Source organism: Pseudochaenichthys georgianus, unplaced genomic scaffold (genome assembly GCF_902827115.2).
Source record: "Pseudochaenichthys georgianus unplaced genomic scaffold, fPseGeo1.2 scaffold_526_arrow_ctg1, whole genome shotgun sequence".
NCBI lineage: Eukaryota > Metazoa > Chordata > Actinopteri > Perciformes > Channichthyidae > Pseudochaenichthys > Pseudochaenichthys georgianus.
The window spans coordinates 162,963-178,598 of NW_027263087.1; the positions used below are offsets into that span (position 1 = coordinate 162,963).

A 15,636-nucleotide genomic window follows, 5' to 3' on the forward strand; every position below is an offset into this window, starting at 1 on the left:
CAAATCTAACCCCATATTCCTGGCACTTTGTCCTCAGAACGTCTTTCGTTTATTAGTCTTCGCCATTGCAATATCACCGATACAGAAATGTGGGGGGTACCACAGGGATTGTAGCCTTTGCAGACCATTTACATGCATTAAAAAACAATATGACCACACTACAGGAAAGGGATAACCCCTAAAAAAGCAGGTCCTTCGAGACTTACCACTGTGCGGAAGCATTTTTGGGAAAAACTTTTTTAGTCTGTGGATTTCGTGGCAGGGGTCTCCGTTCTGACTGTACCAAGCTCCGAGTCGATCAACATCAGTTTTGATATCGAATTCTATAAATACCTGGAACACACACACACACCTACAGGTAAGACAATCAGGACGTCCTTTTCCAAAAGCCACATCCTCGCATGTGTTGGTTCATACCTTTTCGAGTAGAGGGAGGAATTTCCTGACAGAATGAATACCAACTTCTTTCAAAGTTTCTCTCAACTTCAGGGAATCTGTCCGTGAAATGTTGTTGATGAGGACTACATTCTCTCCATCACGAACCGTGCTCTGCATCAAGAATAGGAAGTGAACAAGCAAACCGCAAAGTTAACAAGGAAAGAGCCAATGTCTTAATGAGCTTTTAATGTATCTGAATGCAGGTATATATATATATAACTCTACTTAACATATTTTAGGGTAAAAAAATTGAATTTAGGATTACTTTTACCTTCTTGATCATAAAGTGTATGAATGAGCAAAAGTTAGGAGTGTGTGTGTGTGTGTGTGTGTGTGTGTGTTTTACTTACCTCACCGATTAACTTCATCAGCCAGTTATAAAACCCAAGCTATAACAGAGACATTAGAGTAGACAGTGTTAAGATGCCTTCTGATAATTAGGTAAAACAATATTTTCTGTCCTTCTTTGAACGGACGACTAGGACGATAATCAGCCCTGGTCGTCTCAATGCTTACCGGTTTCATTACAAACGGGGGCTCTATGGCGTCGCAAGTAAGTTCACAACCATGTAACTTTAACTCTTTCTTCTGACAGGCTTCCACTAGCTTCGGCACATGCTTACATGATGGCACACAGATGAATGCCTGAGGAAAAAAACAGAGAAATACAACTGCTTGTGGCTTTACTGCTAGCATTTAAAGTCTTTCAATATGCATAAAAACTGAAACAGGTTATGGTGTATATAAGATCTTGGTTATGGTGTATATAAGATCTTGGTTATGGTGTATATAAGATCTTGGTTATGGTGTATATAAGATCTTGGAAAAATAAAAACCCAATACAATTCGGCAGAAACACGAGATTAATAAACCAAACCGACAGATTTGGTGTACCTACCAAACGCGACTGAGGAAAGGCATAGATTAATCTTTCAGAGCAGTCAACTGTATATGAATTAAGTTGCTGGACGATGTCGTTTAAAGTGTAGCTGGACTCGCGATAATCCGGCAGGTTGGAAATGAGCAGGTGCGGGACATTCTTTTTAAGAAACTGGAAAAAAGAGAGGAAAAGATGGTCATAATTACAGGTTGCTTGTTTAATGAAGATGTTTTGAGTTCAGAGTAAACCGTATGGTGTTGGAGCAGTACGGTACAAAAGACTGAAGACATATCTACTACACTGATCACAAATATAAACGCAACACTTTTGCTTTTGCTCCCATCTTTCATGAGATGAACTCAAAGATCTAAAACATTTTCTATAAACACAAAATAACCATTTCTCTCAAATATTGTTCACAAATCAGAAAAAATCTGTGATAGTGAGCACTTCTCCTTTGCCGAGATAATCCATCCCACCTCAGAGGTGTGGCATATCATGATGCTGATTAGACAGCAGGATTATTGCACAGGTGTGCCTTAGGCTGGCCACAATAAAAGGCCACTCTGAAACGTGCAGTTTAGCTTTATTGGGGGGGGTCTGGGGGGGTCCGAAAACCAGGCAGTATCTGGTGTGAGGGGTAGGGGTAGGGTAATGTTGTGAATCGAGTGGCCTGTGTTCGTCGTCCATTACATACACCTGCCCATACCATAACCCCACCACCATCATGGGCCACTCGATTCACAACATTACCCTGCACGTTTCAGAGTGGCCTTTTATTGTGGCCAGCCTAATGCACACTTGTGCAATAATCATGCTGTCTAATCAGCATCTTGATATGCCACACCTGTGAGGTGGGATGGATTATCTCGGCAAAGGAGAAGTGCTCACTATCACAGATTTTTTCAGATTTGTGAACAATATTTGAGAGAAATGGTTATTTTGTGTATATAGAAAATGTTTTAGATCTTTGAGTTCATCTCATGAAAAATGGGAGCAAAAACAAAAGTGTTGCGTTTATATTTTTGTTCAGTGTAGATTGATTTATATCTTTAGAAAAAAACACATTTATAAATCTAGCAAGACTTATGACAATAGATTTGAGGAAACCCACCAGTGCCTTAAACAAGAGTCCCGGCAACAGCGTCCCTGTGAACGAGAGACAATGAAAATGTGAAACAAAATAAGAGAAAAGAGGCTAAATATATAACCGCATGCAGACCACGATGAGGAATTCTTACCAATTCTCGATGGACACAGGTATTTGTCTACAAGTTCCTCGCAAGTCAGCGATTCATCTTGACATACTTCAGAGGCATTCTCAGCTCGTGAACCGCTTTGTTTCTTCGCTTTAGTCTCAGGACCTTCAAAAGATCAAATTGAAATAAGAGATTAATGTCAGGAAGAGGTGAACACCTACATGCTGGCTACTTGTTCTCTTGTGGTGTTTGATAAATAAAAGTCACCATGGTTTGCCGCCTCCTCTCGTGGTCGATTATTTCACAATACTAAAGGGTCGCCGTCTCACAAATGTATGTCTTTCTCCTTGACATACATCCGTCTTTTTACGGCACCATTGTTCTACAAAACGCTACAACTGTACATGTCGTCTGTCATAATAGGCCTGAAGTTTAAGGGATGAGCTTAACATAACTTAAGTCAAAATTAAAGCTAAAGCGTGGCTATCCAAAAAGCCATATACTTTTGGACACCCTCATTTATCGGAGACTCTGGTTTGAGTCATTGGGAATGAACATATTCAATATTTCCATCCTTATCCTTTCCTGAAAAAAGGGCAGGCCATATTTGTATTTCTTCATCCAAAGAACTGGAACATGGAGTGAATGATGTCAGGCACTAAAGATTTATTGGAGGTTATGGAGAGAGAATTGACAATGTTGAAACACCGTACGTTTGAGGTTCTCTTGCTCACTTCTGAATATTTAAATCGTCATTATACAACAAGATACTGCAAATCCTGTCCCTAGCAGAGATTAATTGGTTCATTAGATCGAGTCCAAGAAGTCCCTCCTGCTCGTTGAGGCTGTGCCTGAAATATATTTCCTGTTTTGATGTGAAGAAAATATTGTTTTTGACTCAACTATTGGGTCAAATCTGGCCTTATTATACCGGGAGAAGCTGCTCTCCCAAGGGCGTTTACCTGTGGTTGTTAGAAGAGTAAGAGGAGGTAAAGGCTAAATCATCTAAACTATGAGATACTTTATTGATCCCAATTTGGGAAATGTTTGCATTGCAGCAAAGCCCCCAGGAAGACTGAGGAAAATATGTGTTGTGGCCAAATGGCGGTACTGCACTTCCGTATCAGTCGCTGGGCCCAGAAAGACCTTTCCCCATTGACTAACATTGGGAAAGAGACGTCTGTAAATCGTTGGATAATCTTTTTTAAACTAAATAAACTACCCAGTATGAACGTTTGTATAGCCCTTATTAAAAGACCTTCAGTCCTCAAATTGTAAAATGTGCAAATAACGTTATTCTGAGAGTCATTTTCATCGGCATTATGAACGCAGGTCTAACCCACGGGACCGCGCCGCCCGGCACGTTCATTTGACGTGTTCAGTACTAGTTTTTCGAGTTTTACCTTTACCTATGGATGCACAATAAGAACGGATTATATGAATACTTTCGTGACGTTTTGCTCTCTCAAAAGGAGGGCCATTTTATCATAATGCGCCAATGAGCAACTCTCATAGGACTGAACGAGGCCCCGCCTCCCACGCTGTATCCAGTTCTTATTATAGATCCATGGTTGCAGCAGCATTGAAAACAAAACATGTAGAAATTAAAGGTGGGGTAGGTAATTTTGGAGAAGCCAGCTCGAGTGCGCTAGAATTTGAAAATACACAACCAGAAAAAATCTGCCACTTCCTCACAGAGCCCCTCCTCCAACACACACGAACATGACCAATGAGGGCACGAGATCAGTTTGTGCACTGGAGATGTTAAGATTCACCGATTCCCATCGGTGCACCGGCATAAACGTTCAAGATGCGAGTGCACCGGTTGAAAGAGTGCACATCGGCTACAGTTTGGGTCGAACCGGGTTGAACTCGCGATGCATCGATTGCGTAGCGTCTTTGCATCCGTAAAAAAACGATTCAAAATCTTGTCAACGCTCAGCAGAGACGATCTTTGATATTTGCTTCGCCACTACGGAGGGCGAGAGTCTCGGTTATCAACACACACGGAAGTTGAGGAGAAAGAGAAACGCAGCGCACCGAAAAATACCTACAAATCAAACGTTTGGCAACACTTTGGATTGTTCAAGAAAGACGGTGCAATAGTCTATAGGTTTGATAACTGTGTGCTACACAAAACGTGCAGTCAGTTTCATTTTCGTCGCCGTTTGTAGTAGAGTTGGCAGGGTATTTTTATTTGAACTCTCGTCCCAAATTCCTCCCAAAATTATTTTTTATCCTCCGACACTATTTGTTCCGGCCCCGGGACGACGGGACGTCCTTAAGCTCGAGCCCTGCCACCTTTAAAGAGTGGAAATAAACAATACTAGAATTTAAACATCTAAAAATAGAATTAAAGCAGTATTAACATATACAGTAGGCCGTGAAGATAAGAAATCTATAATCTCAAACAATAAAACACTATTGAACGGCTTTAGACACGATGCAAAGCAGGACATTATTTACATTTAGAGTTAACTAACGAATGAAATATTAAATAAAAAATACGCCAAATAAGTGCCAAATAAACAAGTCCCTATCAAACGTACCTTTCGGAATTGTTTTCGTCTCCACCTCTACTTCTGGAAGATGTGCATCCACAGGTGCTTCGGTGGAGCTTCCTGCAGTTTCCTGTTGAGCACCTGAAGCCTCTGTGTTGGGCTCCGACGCTTCAGCAGTGGACTCTGGCTCCGTGACGGTGCTCTGCTCGACCTCTGGTGAAGCTTTGAGAGAGCTTTCCATCGGCTGGGTCTCCGCTGCTGGTTCACTCTCACTGCATTTGTCTGCCGATTTTTCTGGAACAGCCTCTGTAGTGGTTTCTTTTTGGGAACACCTTTCAACATCCATGGGTTCTTCCACTTTAACTCCCACAACCTCCATTGGTTTAGCATCTCCTGCATCTTTAGCTTTGTCGTGTTCTTCCTGGGATTCAATAAGGATCACATCATCATCAACAACAATAATAGGTTTGTCTTTCAGCACAGCTTCTTGAACTGTGGCTTCAGATGGTTTTGTGGCTTCAGATGGTTTTGTGGCTTTAGATGGTTTTGTGGCTTTAGATGGTTTTTTGACAACAGGCCGTTTTTCTGGAGCTGTGGAAGGTTTTTTCTTCACCACGGTCTTTTTCACAGCTCCCTTCGCAGGAACCTTTCTCGTTTCAGATATCTGCTTGGGAGAGACGTTTTTCCCTTTGGAAACCAAGACTTTGGCTTTAGTGGCACCTGTTGGGCCTTTAGCTGCACTTTTCGGATTGGTCGGCTTTCCTGTTGCAGCTGCAGGAGGTTTCTTAAGGTCTTTCTGAAGAGGCTTGGTTTTAGCTGGAGTTTGAGGTGTGGAGGACTCAGACGTGGCAGGTTTTCTGTAAAGGAAAAATAATGACATGGTTTGAACAGGAGAACATTGAGAAACAAGGTATTAATGTTTTTATTAGGGCTGTCAGTCGATTAGAATATTGAATCGCATGATTGTCCATAGTTAAGACGAATATTTTTCAAGTTTGTAATACTCTTATCAACATATGAGTGGACAAATATGCCTTATCCAAATGTTTGTTTATTATCATAAATTCGAATATTCTCAACACAACAACCTGGAATCATCCAACTAACAACAACAACAACAACAGCGCTAAGCCTTTGGGCTCTGAAACTACGGGGCGGGACGACGACAAATACACATAAGGTACATTTTTATTTTCAACAAGGACATAAATAAACTAAGGAAACAACAATATGTATAGTAATAAATATAATAAAAACGGTTAAAAGAGAACTGAGTAAAATATATCTTACTTCTGACGAGGAATCCTTTGCTCCTGTAAACAAAATAATTTAGATTTGTGATTTTAACTGGAGCAAACAGATTAGAACATTTACATAATCCAGGGACAGAAAATCAAAACGGGCGATACCTTGTCACCGCCAATTTGGACCGTAGTTCCTTTCACCACAAAATCCTTAAGGATCCTTAATTTCGAAGCGTCTTCTGCATTCTCGAAACGCACCACTGCCTACATGGGCACACAAAAGCACATATTCGTATGTTACTTTTAAAACAAAAGCATCAGTGGATTATATTTGGGAATCTATTTTGTACTACCGATGAGTTTATGACTAAACGGTTAAAAAAATGATGACAGGTTCGTCAAAGATCGGACCCTTTTATTTTGTGCACCAGACTTTATGTTAAAAATAAAATGTTCAACCCCGGTATAGATTTCTTTGCAGATAGATTAGAGGTTTAATTCCCTGGTCAATGCTATACAAGCACTGTGGATAAAAGCGTACACTGTGTAGTATCTTTTGCATATTAAACATACCTCACTTGAGGATCGAAACATTACAATTGACATTGCTTTTCCAAAGTGCTCCACAGCATTCTTGATATCTGTGTAAGATAGGGTTCTAGGAACACATTTGAGCATCACAACGTTTTCAGGTAGAACGTCAGCATCCTGAGAAAGAGAAAGAGAAACACGTAATTAGGAAAATAGACTGCTGAAACCGTTTGTCTTTTAAAAATGGTTTGAACAAAATGCATCCTACTAAAGAAGTGACCGATTCCACCAGACGCACCGCGCTACGGCTAGAAGCGTCCCAGAAGCGTCCCAGAAGCGTCTCGGCGCTGGGATCCGCAAAAAATAGACGGCTGGTCTATTTTTTACGCGACGCGAGACGTTGCATAGCGCCAGGCAGGAAGTGGGTGAAGGTGATGGGGAGGGGCGGCGGCGGGGGGTGGGTGTGTCTACAGAAGGTCCAGTTGTGATGGCCACGGTTTGCCACTGACTATCTGCGTTCGCCATTTCGACAGATCCTCAAATTAGACTAAATTTGAACGCATCCCTGTGACCAGCTCTCATAGTATGCCTCTCGTCCAATGAAATTACTTGGTCGCTCTATGACGCGTTGAACCTCTGAATGCTGCGACACAGCACCTGAGATTACTTCCAAAAAGTTGTTCACGTTCTCAATGTTTTACGTTATATTCGTTCGGTACACTTCGGTAACGAAACGAAGGGCGTACGTATACCGTTACACACCTACATAATTATGATGATTGCATTTTTTTACCACTAAAATACAGCAACACGTCTTTGATTCATGTAATTTATAACTGGACTATTACAATTATTATTAACTTTGTCTGTACAAAGTAGTCTGTACAGGAAATATGCCCAAATCAACAACAATTGCGAGCCGGCACGCAAGACGCTTTCAAGAGTAAAGGTTTACCAGAGGATTAACTGTTGATACATCTCTGGTAAATTACACACACCGTACCAACCGTGGTCTGTCTAGGACAAAGGTTGGCAACGCTTGTGAACGGTCAACGGGGGGGGGGGGGGAGCCTCGCTGTGGACCTCTTTCACCCGTTAGCGTAATTTACATGATGCGGTTTAAACAAATTTAAATAATTGGTTTAAACTGCATGATAATGACTGTGATTCTCCAGAACACACAGATGGCCAGTCCGCCCCTGTGTAGCAGATTATTTTCAATGAGAGATGAGCAGATCGCCACTGGGCTTTCAACTAAAGACACAGCCACGCAAAAACTGCGGCATTTGTACAGCTCCTTATGGGTAGCCTACTGCAATTTGTGAAATGCGGGAGCGCTCCGGCAGCACTATACCCCTGATCGCAGGAGTTAAAGAGAGCGGGGCTGCGTTGCGTGCATAGCTTCCTTCTGCAGGTAACGGGGAGACGAGCTCTGGCGGTGTGGTGGCAAGCCTGGTCTAGGACTTGCCATGTTCTTCAGATTTACCTTATAGATATTTTTAGTCCTAGGCTTTCCTGCTGTTGCAGAGGTGGAGGAGGAGGAAGATGCATTTGAAGACTTCAGCTTGGCTAGCTCGGCCAGTAAGGCAGGAGCCAGAGATTTAACCACGGCCTCCAGGTCAGAAGGGTTCGCCAAAGACTGCGCAGCTGAAGAGAGGGAAACAAAAAGAGCGTCAGTGAAAATTGTTGTGTTTCGGCCTCAATGGTACTTTCTTACGTTGCATACAATAAAATGCCAAATATGGCGTTGCACAAGGATTAGTACTCGGTCCTCTTGTTTTGTGTTTACTTATTGCCCTCTGAGATTCAAGGGTACAATCACACAATACATCTTTAAACCTGGGCTACAAGTCTTTCAAATGTTGTGAATTTATCAAACCTGTTGCTTCCAGGAGTTTCTTAGCGAGGTTTTCTGCACTGCTTGCCCTCTTTTGCCGATTCCTCCTTGTTGGCGATCGTCTCTCGTCATTTCTCCTCAGAGGTGATAGTCTCTCGCGGCTTATGCTCGGAGATGACCATCTCTCGTGGCTACTCCTTGGAGATAATCGTCTGTCATCTCTCCTCCATGGTGAGGACCTTTGGTCGTCTCTCCTTGGAGACCATTTTCTCTCAGAGCTCCTTGATCGTGATCGATAGCAGGAGGACTTATACCGTGGAGAAAATGAACGAGACCGGGACCTGATGAAAGTACAGATGAAATTTTATGATAATCCAGAATCAGTTAACATATCAAGCTTTGGTTTTTCCAGGGGGAGCTAAATGCTAACGCTGATGCAGATAATCTTCTCGGGCAGTGCTTCTCAAAGTGTGGTCCGCGGACCACTGGTGGTCCATGAGCGCCCCCTAGTGGTCCGTGAGTATATTGGTAACATTTCACATTTGAAATAAATAAATACATTTAAGTTTTTCACACTCTCGCGGGAATATCTCCGCAATGGAACGAGCTTAAGTTTCACTTTCTATTGCATGATAAAGCTCAGCACAACACCTTCGTCACACATGTTGCCACTTGTTTGTACCATTTTCAGGCGATTTATAATCTGTTCTAGGAAAACGATGTGTTTTGGGATATTTGTGGAGTTAGGTGGTCCGCGAGTGTTTTTTATTGGTTAAGTGGTCCTTGGTATGAAAAAGTTTGAGAAACACTGTTCTAGGGGGTATCAAACTCAAATACACAGTGGGCCAAAATAAAAAAATGGGTACTAGTCGAGGGCCGGACTGGTTCAATGTTTATTGCAAAACTTATTGAAGTTAACTTATTGCACATTTTAAACCTGGAACTAACAAAGCTTAAATTATTGCCTATAAAAAACAATATTAAACATTAAATAATCAGTTGCATTCATTTCTTATGGCTCGATCTGCAGCTTTTCCAGAGTCATTTCTTGGGAGTACATTTTTCCACAGGCCAACAACAGCTTCAACAAAACTATTTCCCTCAAAGAAAAAACCAAACATGCCCTGCTGTCGTGAGAGAAAAAGTGTGGAAGGAAACATCCATTGAACTCAGTGTGCTGCTCTGTGATGCTAGTTCAGATACTTGGCATCTCATCTTGGGTGCAAGTTCATCAATGATTGGGCTCAGGCTCTGAGCGGAGGAGACCCTCAGGATGGAGTGAAGGTGTGCGTGCAATATACCGGCGGGCCAGATCTAATAGTAATGAAAAATGATCCTGCGGGCCGAAATTAAATCCACCACGGGCCTGCTTTGGCCCCCGGGCCTTGAGTTTGACACATGTGTCCTAGAGGAACATATTTGGTAATGGCAATGTACCGTTATTGGTCTAATAAGAATGTATGAGTCACACACCTGCGATTGTGTCTGGAGCTGTGCGGCAAGCGTGATGAACTCCTGCGTTTTTCCCTTTTACGCTCCGAGCCATGGCGACGGGGGCTTGGCGAATGGGAATAAGAACGAGAGCGGCTTCCACGTCTGGCGTTCTGACGCTGCTGGTATGACTGTGAAGAGGTTTTGGACGAGGGCTTGGTATCTTTACCTGCAGCACTGAAGGGGGCAATGGACGAGAAAAAGCTCAGTGAAGGATCTCATCCAAATGTGTATGCACAAGACAAATAAAATCTCACAGTACCTGGACTTGAACCCTATCTCACCATCCCACAGTGGATGTCTGTGAAGAAAGAAAAAACAGATAGGCATTTTAAAAAGAGGTTTAGGTTAGAAAGCAAATATGTTTTATTATTTAATCTTGTTAGTCAAGACACTTGTTTAAGTAAATAGAATCCACAGTTGGTGTACATATAACTGAAATGATGCTTCCCAGTGTAGTCTGAGATACAGTCGTCAGAAATGGACGTAGAAAAAGACTGACTGTGTTCGGAGGAGTCTGCAGTTCTCAAGGTGAAGGGCGGTGTTCTGGTGTGAGATCCAATCCTATTAGAACGACAAGCGCAGCATTTAGATAAAACTCATTATCGACACATCTGTTATCGGCTCTTACATCTGAACGGTCCTTTTTGTGATGTCTGAAAACAGATATCCTTAATTAGACATCAGGAGCCTTGAAGAAGTAACAGGAACACGTCGTTCTGTCGAGTGTCCATTTCCATTTGTCCCCACGTGTGTAGAAATCAGTTATTGTTGATGAGTGTTCATGTAAAAAAAAAAAATATATATATGGTTTCTTTAAACCTTCAGCCAACAGCAGTCTTTCAGATTACAGGAACAATCGGGAGGCCAAGAGACGCTGAGACATTAGCCAACAGTATATAAAGATGCAAGTGTTAAAATGGTGGCTTTGATATAAGCCAAAACAAATGTTATATTATGGACAAAATAAGGGACATGAAATCCTACTTTGACAACAATTTCTGACAACAAAGTCCAGCAATTCTTTAGCCAGCAATTCTTTAGCCTGAAATATAAAACACATACAGGGGCGCCAGTAACAAACATAACAATTCCTCCTTCTTGGGTTCTTGATGTTACGTCTGGTTCTTCTGTCCTCTGGGGTTTTAGAAGATGTCCTGATGTTTGTAGAAGCAGAAATCCCCCAGACAGGAAGATGTGGAAAGGGGTGGGCCGGCATCTTTTTTTTTTGTATCAGACAAAATGTGAATTGCACAAAGGGGTGGATAGTGAAAGCTAGGTGATTCATGAAGTAAGATGCTTTGGGGTTGATGTATTCGCAGTTGGAATTCCTTTTTGGTAATTTTTTGGGGCAAAAGAGGGGCTAAGCTTCAAATAGTAGTATCAGTATTACAACAAAAGATTGATACTTAATGTCGGATAACACAATGTTTTACCGAGAGCTCCAATATTAGGAATAAAAGATAGAAATTGTCACCATCTACTTAAAAAAACAATGTAGAAATGAAAATACATATGTTGGGAGAAAAAAGATAAAAAGGGAACGACAGCCATCTTCGCCACGTCTTCTTGGTCCCTTGTTCAAAAACCGTCTCAAACGTTGGTCGCATCTCATTTTATCAAACAATGCAACATTAAAAAGTTTGTGTAAATCTGACAATTGCTACTACATACCAATGACTGTCATCTCTTGTAAGTAGACAATACAAAATAGTAATAATAAGTTTGTAACTTTGTTTTTTGCACACATACACCAAAAAAAAGTGGTACAAAAGTGATACGTGGTGACAGGGTTTTACCAGTTATTGTTGGTAAATTCAGAAAATATTTTACATAAATACTTTGAATGGAACCCCTTTCACATTTTTCAACTTTTTTCCAACTCCCAAAGACATAACATTGAAATTGATGACAAATTGAAAACAAACCCACAATTTCCATAAGTGAACAGGGTGCAGACTTCCACTCACCTTCATACGAGTACATTCTGTGTTACACAGAGAACAGGTATGTGGAAAGATTCTCGGCGAGGCCGCCGCATAGTCATGCATCATGGCAACAGACAGCAAACTGGGGACGTTATGAATTGCTTTAGTCTGCGTCTTGGATGCTGGCACCGGCGGCGGAGGGAGGTTCATCGGGCCCGGGATCTGCTGTGTTGCAGCTGGAGGAGCACTGGCAGGGAAAACACCACCAGGATGCTGCATGGCACCAGTCAGAGAAAAACCTGGTGGCCACAGAGATTGTCCTATCAGCGGTATTAGATGCTGCTGAACCTGATGCTGCATCGGCTGCTGCTTCGGCTGCGGCATCTGCTGCTGCTTTGGCTGCTGCATCTGCTGCTGCTTCGGCTGCTGCATCTGCTGCTGGTGCTTCGGCTGCTGCTTCGGCTGCTGCATCTGCTGATGCAGCATCTGCTGATGCAGCATCTGCTGCTGCTGAACTGGTTGCTGCTGCTTATTCATCTGCTCCGGAACTGTAGACCCTTGTCCTTGAGTTTTACCCTGAACCTTGGTGCCACTGGCCTGATTACTGCCAATGAGCACCAGGCCAGGTCTGCTGGGATGTACACCATGGTACTGAGAAACGGGTGGTTGGGTTTTGGACGTCGGCTGCCGATCTGCAGGTAGTTCTTTCAAAGTACCGTGTTTAGGGGGCTCAGACTTGAGAAGCCTGATGTCTGTGTCTTTCTTCGGCAGAGAGAAAGAGCTGAGGAGGGATTGGGGAGTCTGATTTGGCGGGTTCGGCAATCGTTTAGTCTGATCATGGATTTGGGGAGCCCCAGAGCTCAGTCGTGAACCGTATGAAGAACTGAGACTGGAAATAGAGCTCGCCTGGTCTCGTGAAGAACCCAAAGCACTGCTTTTCACCTCCGCTGAGCTTGTTTGCAGTAGTTCTTGACTGCGTCTGCTACTATCGTAAGTGTCCATTTGCATCAGACTTCCACTACCACCACTGGCTCTCCCAATCTCATCTCCAACACCTCCTGTATATTTGCCAGTATGTCCATAGTCTATCACTTTACTTAGCTGGTTAACAGATGATGATGTTTCCTCCTGCCGCATCCTTGGCCCTCCAGAACTGCTCAAATGTTGACTGTCCAATCCACTCACAGTTCTGGGGGGTTGGAGTTTTGCCTGAGAGTCATCCGTGACTCTCTTGGTCTTCTCAATGCGGATTTGCCTCAAGATGAACGGCAGGTTAGCAGGGGTGATCTGGTCTTCGGGGTAGGAGATGAGATGTTCCAAGTCCTCTTTCTGAAGTCCGAAGTGCACAAGGATGTTGGACGCTGATTCAGAGGTGTACTTGGGTCGACTGGACTCTGTAGGCGCAGGGGCAGGTGTATCTGGCCGTGGGTAGTCAAAACCATCACCTAAGCCTGGAATGGACTGCCTGTCACGTTCTCTTTCACTGGAGGCATTGAACCTACCGTTATCAGCGCTTGCATAGTTGGACGAAGCAGGTGGTGGATAAAATGTATTGTAATCTTCAGAAGGGGGCCTTTTGTAGAGTGATGACCAGTCCATTGAGCTACTGGCACTTTCAGCTCCAGATTGTCTTTGTCCTACAGAGGCAGCGATGGAGGGCATTTGGTAGGAGGACCTCCCTGTGCCTTGTGAGGAGAGAAACCCCTCGCTTGGAGGGCTGGTATAGCGAGGGCCCTGGTCTATGGGCGGATGTGTTGGTTGGTTAAGAAGCCTCACCTCCTCTCTGGCCCTGCTAAGTTGCATGTCTATGGACCTCTCTATGTTCTTATCTATGTTGGCCCGACCCTGGTCAGGCCTGTAGCTCATGTTTGGGGGCAGCAGTGATGGGATCAGCAGTGATGGGGACAGCAGTGATGGGAGCATCGCCCCAGAGTTGGTAGGAGCCGCAGGAGCCGCAGGAGAAGCTCCAGGAGGGCAGAAGCCAGACCCAGGAAGAAGGTGAGAGGCTACCCTCCGAGGGTCCCTCTCTGCCGGGATGTTAGGGAGTCCATACTGCCCTTGGGAGGAACTTTGGTTCCCATGGGCATAGGGGTTGTACATTGGATGGGACATGGCGTTTGTGATCTTCAGAAGGTTGAGGAGGTTGATCGCCGCTGCAGTTGGGGAGGGGGCTGTCGTGGGTATAAAGGGAGCAAAGGTGTTTGAATTGGTTGTCAAGTTCGACGGTCGGCTGCGGGCGGTGAAAGCGTTGTTTATCTGCGTCAGTGCTAGCTGGGCTTTCAGTTGAGCCAGCAGCAGGAGCGCGCACCCTGGGAGGCCTCCGAGTAGGGGGCCAGTTAGGGGCCCTGCAGCAGGAGAGGGGGCACAACGCTCCGATACCAATGCAAAGCTGAAAAGTTAGAAAACAAAAGGGAAGGGGTTAATGAATGAGACAGGGCTGCAGCTTCTTGGACGGGTCAAATCCTTCATCCGGTTGGTCCTGGCTCAAGTTGTTCACTCTGGTCTTGTCGAACACATTTCATTCGTTGTTCTCTTCCAGGTCGACACTAGCGAGAAAGAACAGAGGAGGCAAAAGCACCAAGCATAGAAAAAGAGAAAACACAAGGTGACTGCTGTTAACAGGAAATACCAAAACAAACTTATTTATTTCCTATTACTGCTTATCTGTGAAGGGAAGAGTTGAGTGGCACCACCAGCAGCTACGTTCAACACGACCAATCTAATACGCTACCTGAGAAACAAACACCAACAACAACACGGCGAGTACACAGCGGCCACTCAGGTAACAGCACTGAAACAACCGACACTTTCAGAGACTTTTAAAAGGAGAGAGAAACTGCCCCAGAACAGAGAAAAGGCCAACCAAATAACTAGATAGCTGAATTCATCGCATTGGATGACCAGCCGTTATCTGTTACCTTTTTTTTCTTCTTAATGCATTGCATAAAGATCGGATCGGGAAAAATCGGTATCGGCAAATTGTCAAAATCAAATGATCGGAATCGGATCGGGAGCAAAAAAGGTGATCGGGACATCCCTACCAATAATACAATGAAATATTGGGCTACGAGTAATCCCGAACCGTCAGCTTAAAAAAGAAGGTGCGATACCGTTCCGATAAATATCAATAATTTCGAACGTCGCGGGGAAATTCCTCCGACTCATTTTGAAGTTTTGGGGGAAGCCGGAAGTGACGTCAGTGCGGGAACGCTTTCACTGTGCGGCGAGAGAGCCAAACACGGACAAAGTGTGTTGTCATGCGTAGAAATGGTGAATTACTGAGTTTAGGCGCGTTAATAACGTTTTAATGAAGTTGACTACAGTATATGCTTTTATGTAAATTCGGCGAACATAAACATAAATGATCATGATATAAAAACAAATGGATTATTTTTGTAGTTGTAAACTCAAGTGGATGAAACTACATTTATTAGTGCTTTCATGTCAATTCGGCGAACATATGATACATTAAATGATCGTGAGGATGATGATTAAAAATCGTTTGTTTGAGCCGGTCTGCATTTCCTGATGAAAAAACAAACCGATGCTTTTTGTAGTTGTAGTACACCAACATGGATTAAACGTGT

At 43.5% G+C, this 15,636-nt stretch overlaps 1 protein-coding gene across 1 annotated transcript in view; it reads right to left on the reverse strand.

Moving 5' to 3' along the window:
* The window catches only part of LOC117443061 (uncharacterized), a 33,088-nt gene extending 18,651 nt beyond the window's left edge, over positions 1–14,437 (reverse strand). The window contains exons 1-17 of the mRNA XM_071202536.1: positions 12,092–14,437; positions 10,624–10,685; positions 10,384–10,422; positions 10,104–10,298; positions 8,673–8,971; positions 8,280–8,440; positions 6,836–6,970; positions 6,428–6,526; positions 6,309–6,331; positions 5,067–5,875; positions 2,560–2,682; positions 2,433–2,467; positions 1,337–1,489; positions 955–1,083; positions 789–827; positions 418–549; positions 207–333 (exon numbers count right to left, since the gene is read on the reverse strand). Of these exons, the coding sequence (XP_071058637.1) occupies positions 207–333; positions 418–549; positions 789–827; positions 955–1,083; positions 1,337–1,489; positions 2,433–2,467; positions 2,560–2,682; positions 5,067–5,875; positions 6,309–6,331; positions 6,428–6,526; positions 6,836–6,970; positions 8,280–8,440; positions 8,673–8,971; positions 10,104–10,298; positions 10,384–10,422; positions 10,624–10,685; positions 12,092–14,161 (4,630 nt within the window). The 5' untranslated portion in view covers positions 14,162–14,437. The remainder of the gene's footprint in view (positions 1–206; positions 334–417; positions 550–788; positions 828–954; positions 1,084–1,336; positions 1,490–2,432; positions 2,468–2,559; positions 2,683–5,066; positions 5,876–6,308; positions 6,332–6,427; positions 6,527–6,835; positions 6,971–8,279; positions 8,441–8,672; positions 8,972–10,103; positions 10,299–10,383; positions 10,423–10,623; positions 10,686–12,091) is intronic.
* Positions 14,438–15,636: the final 1,199 nt, after the last annotated feature.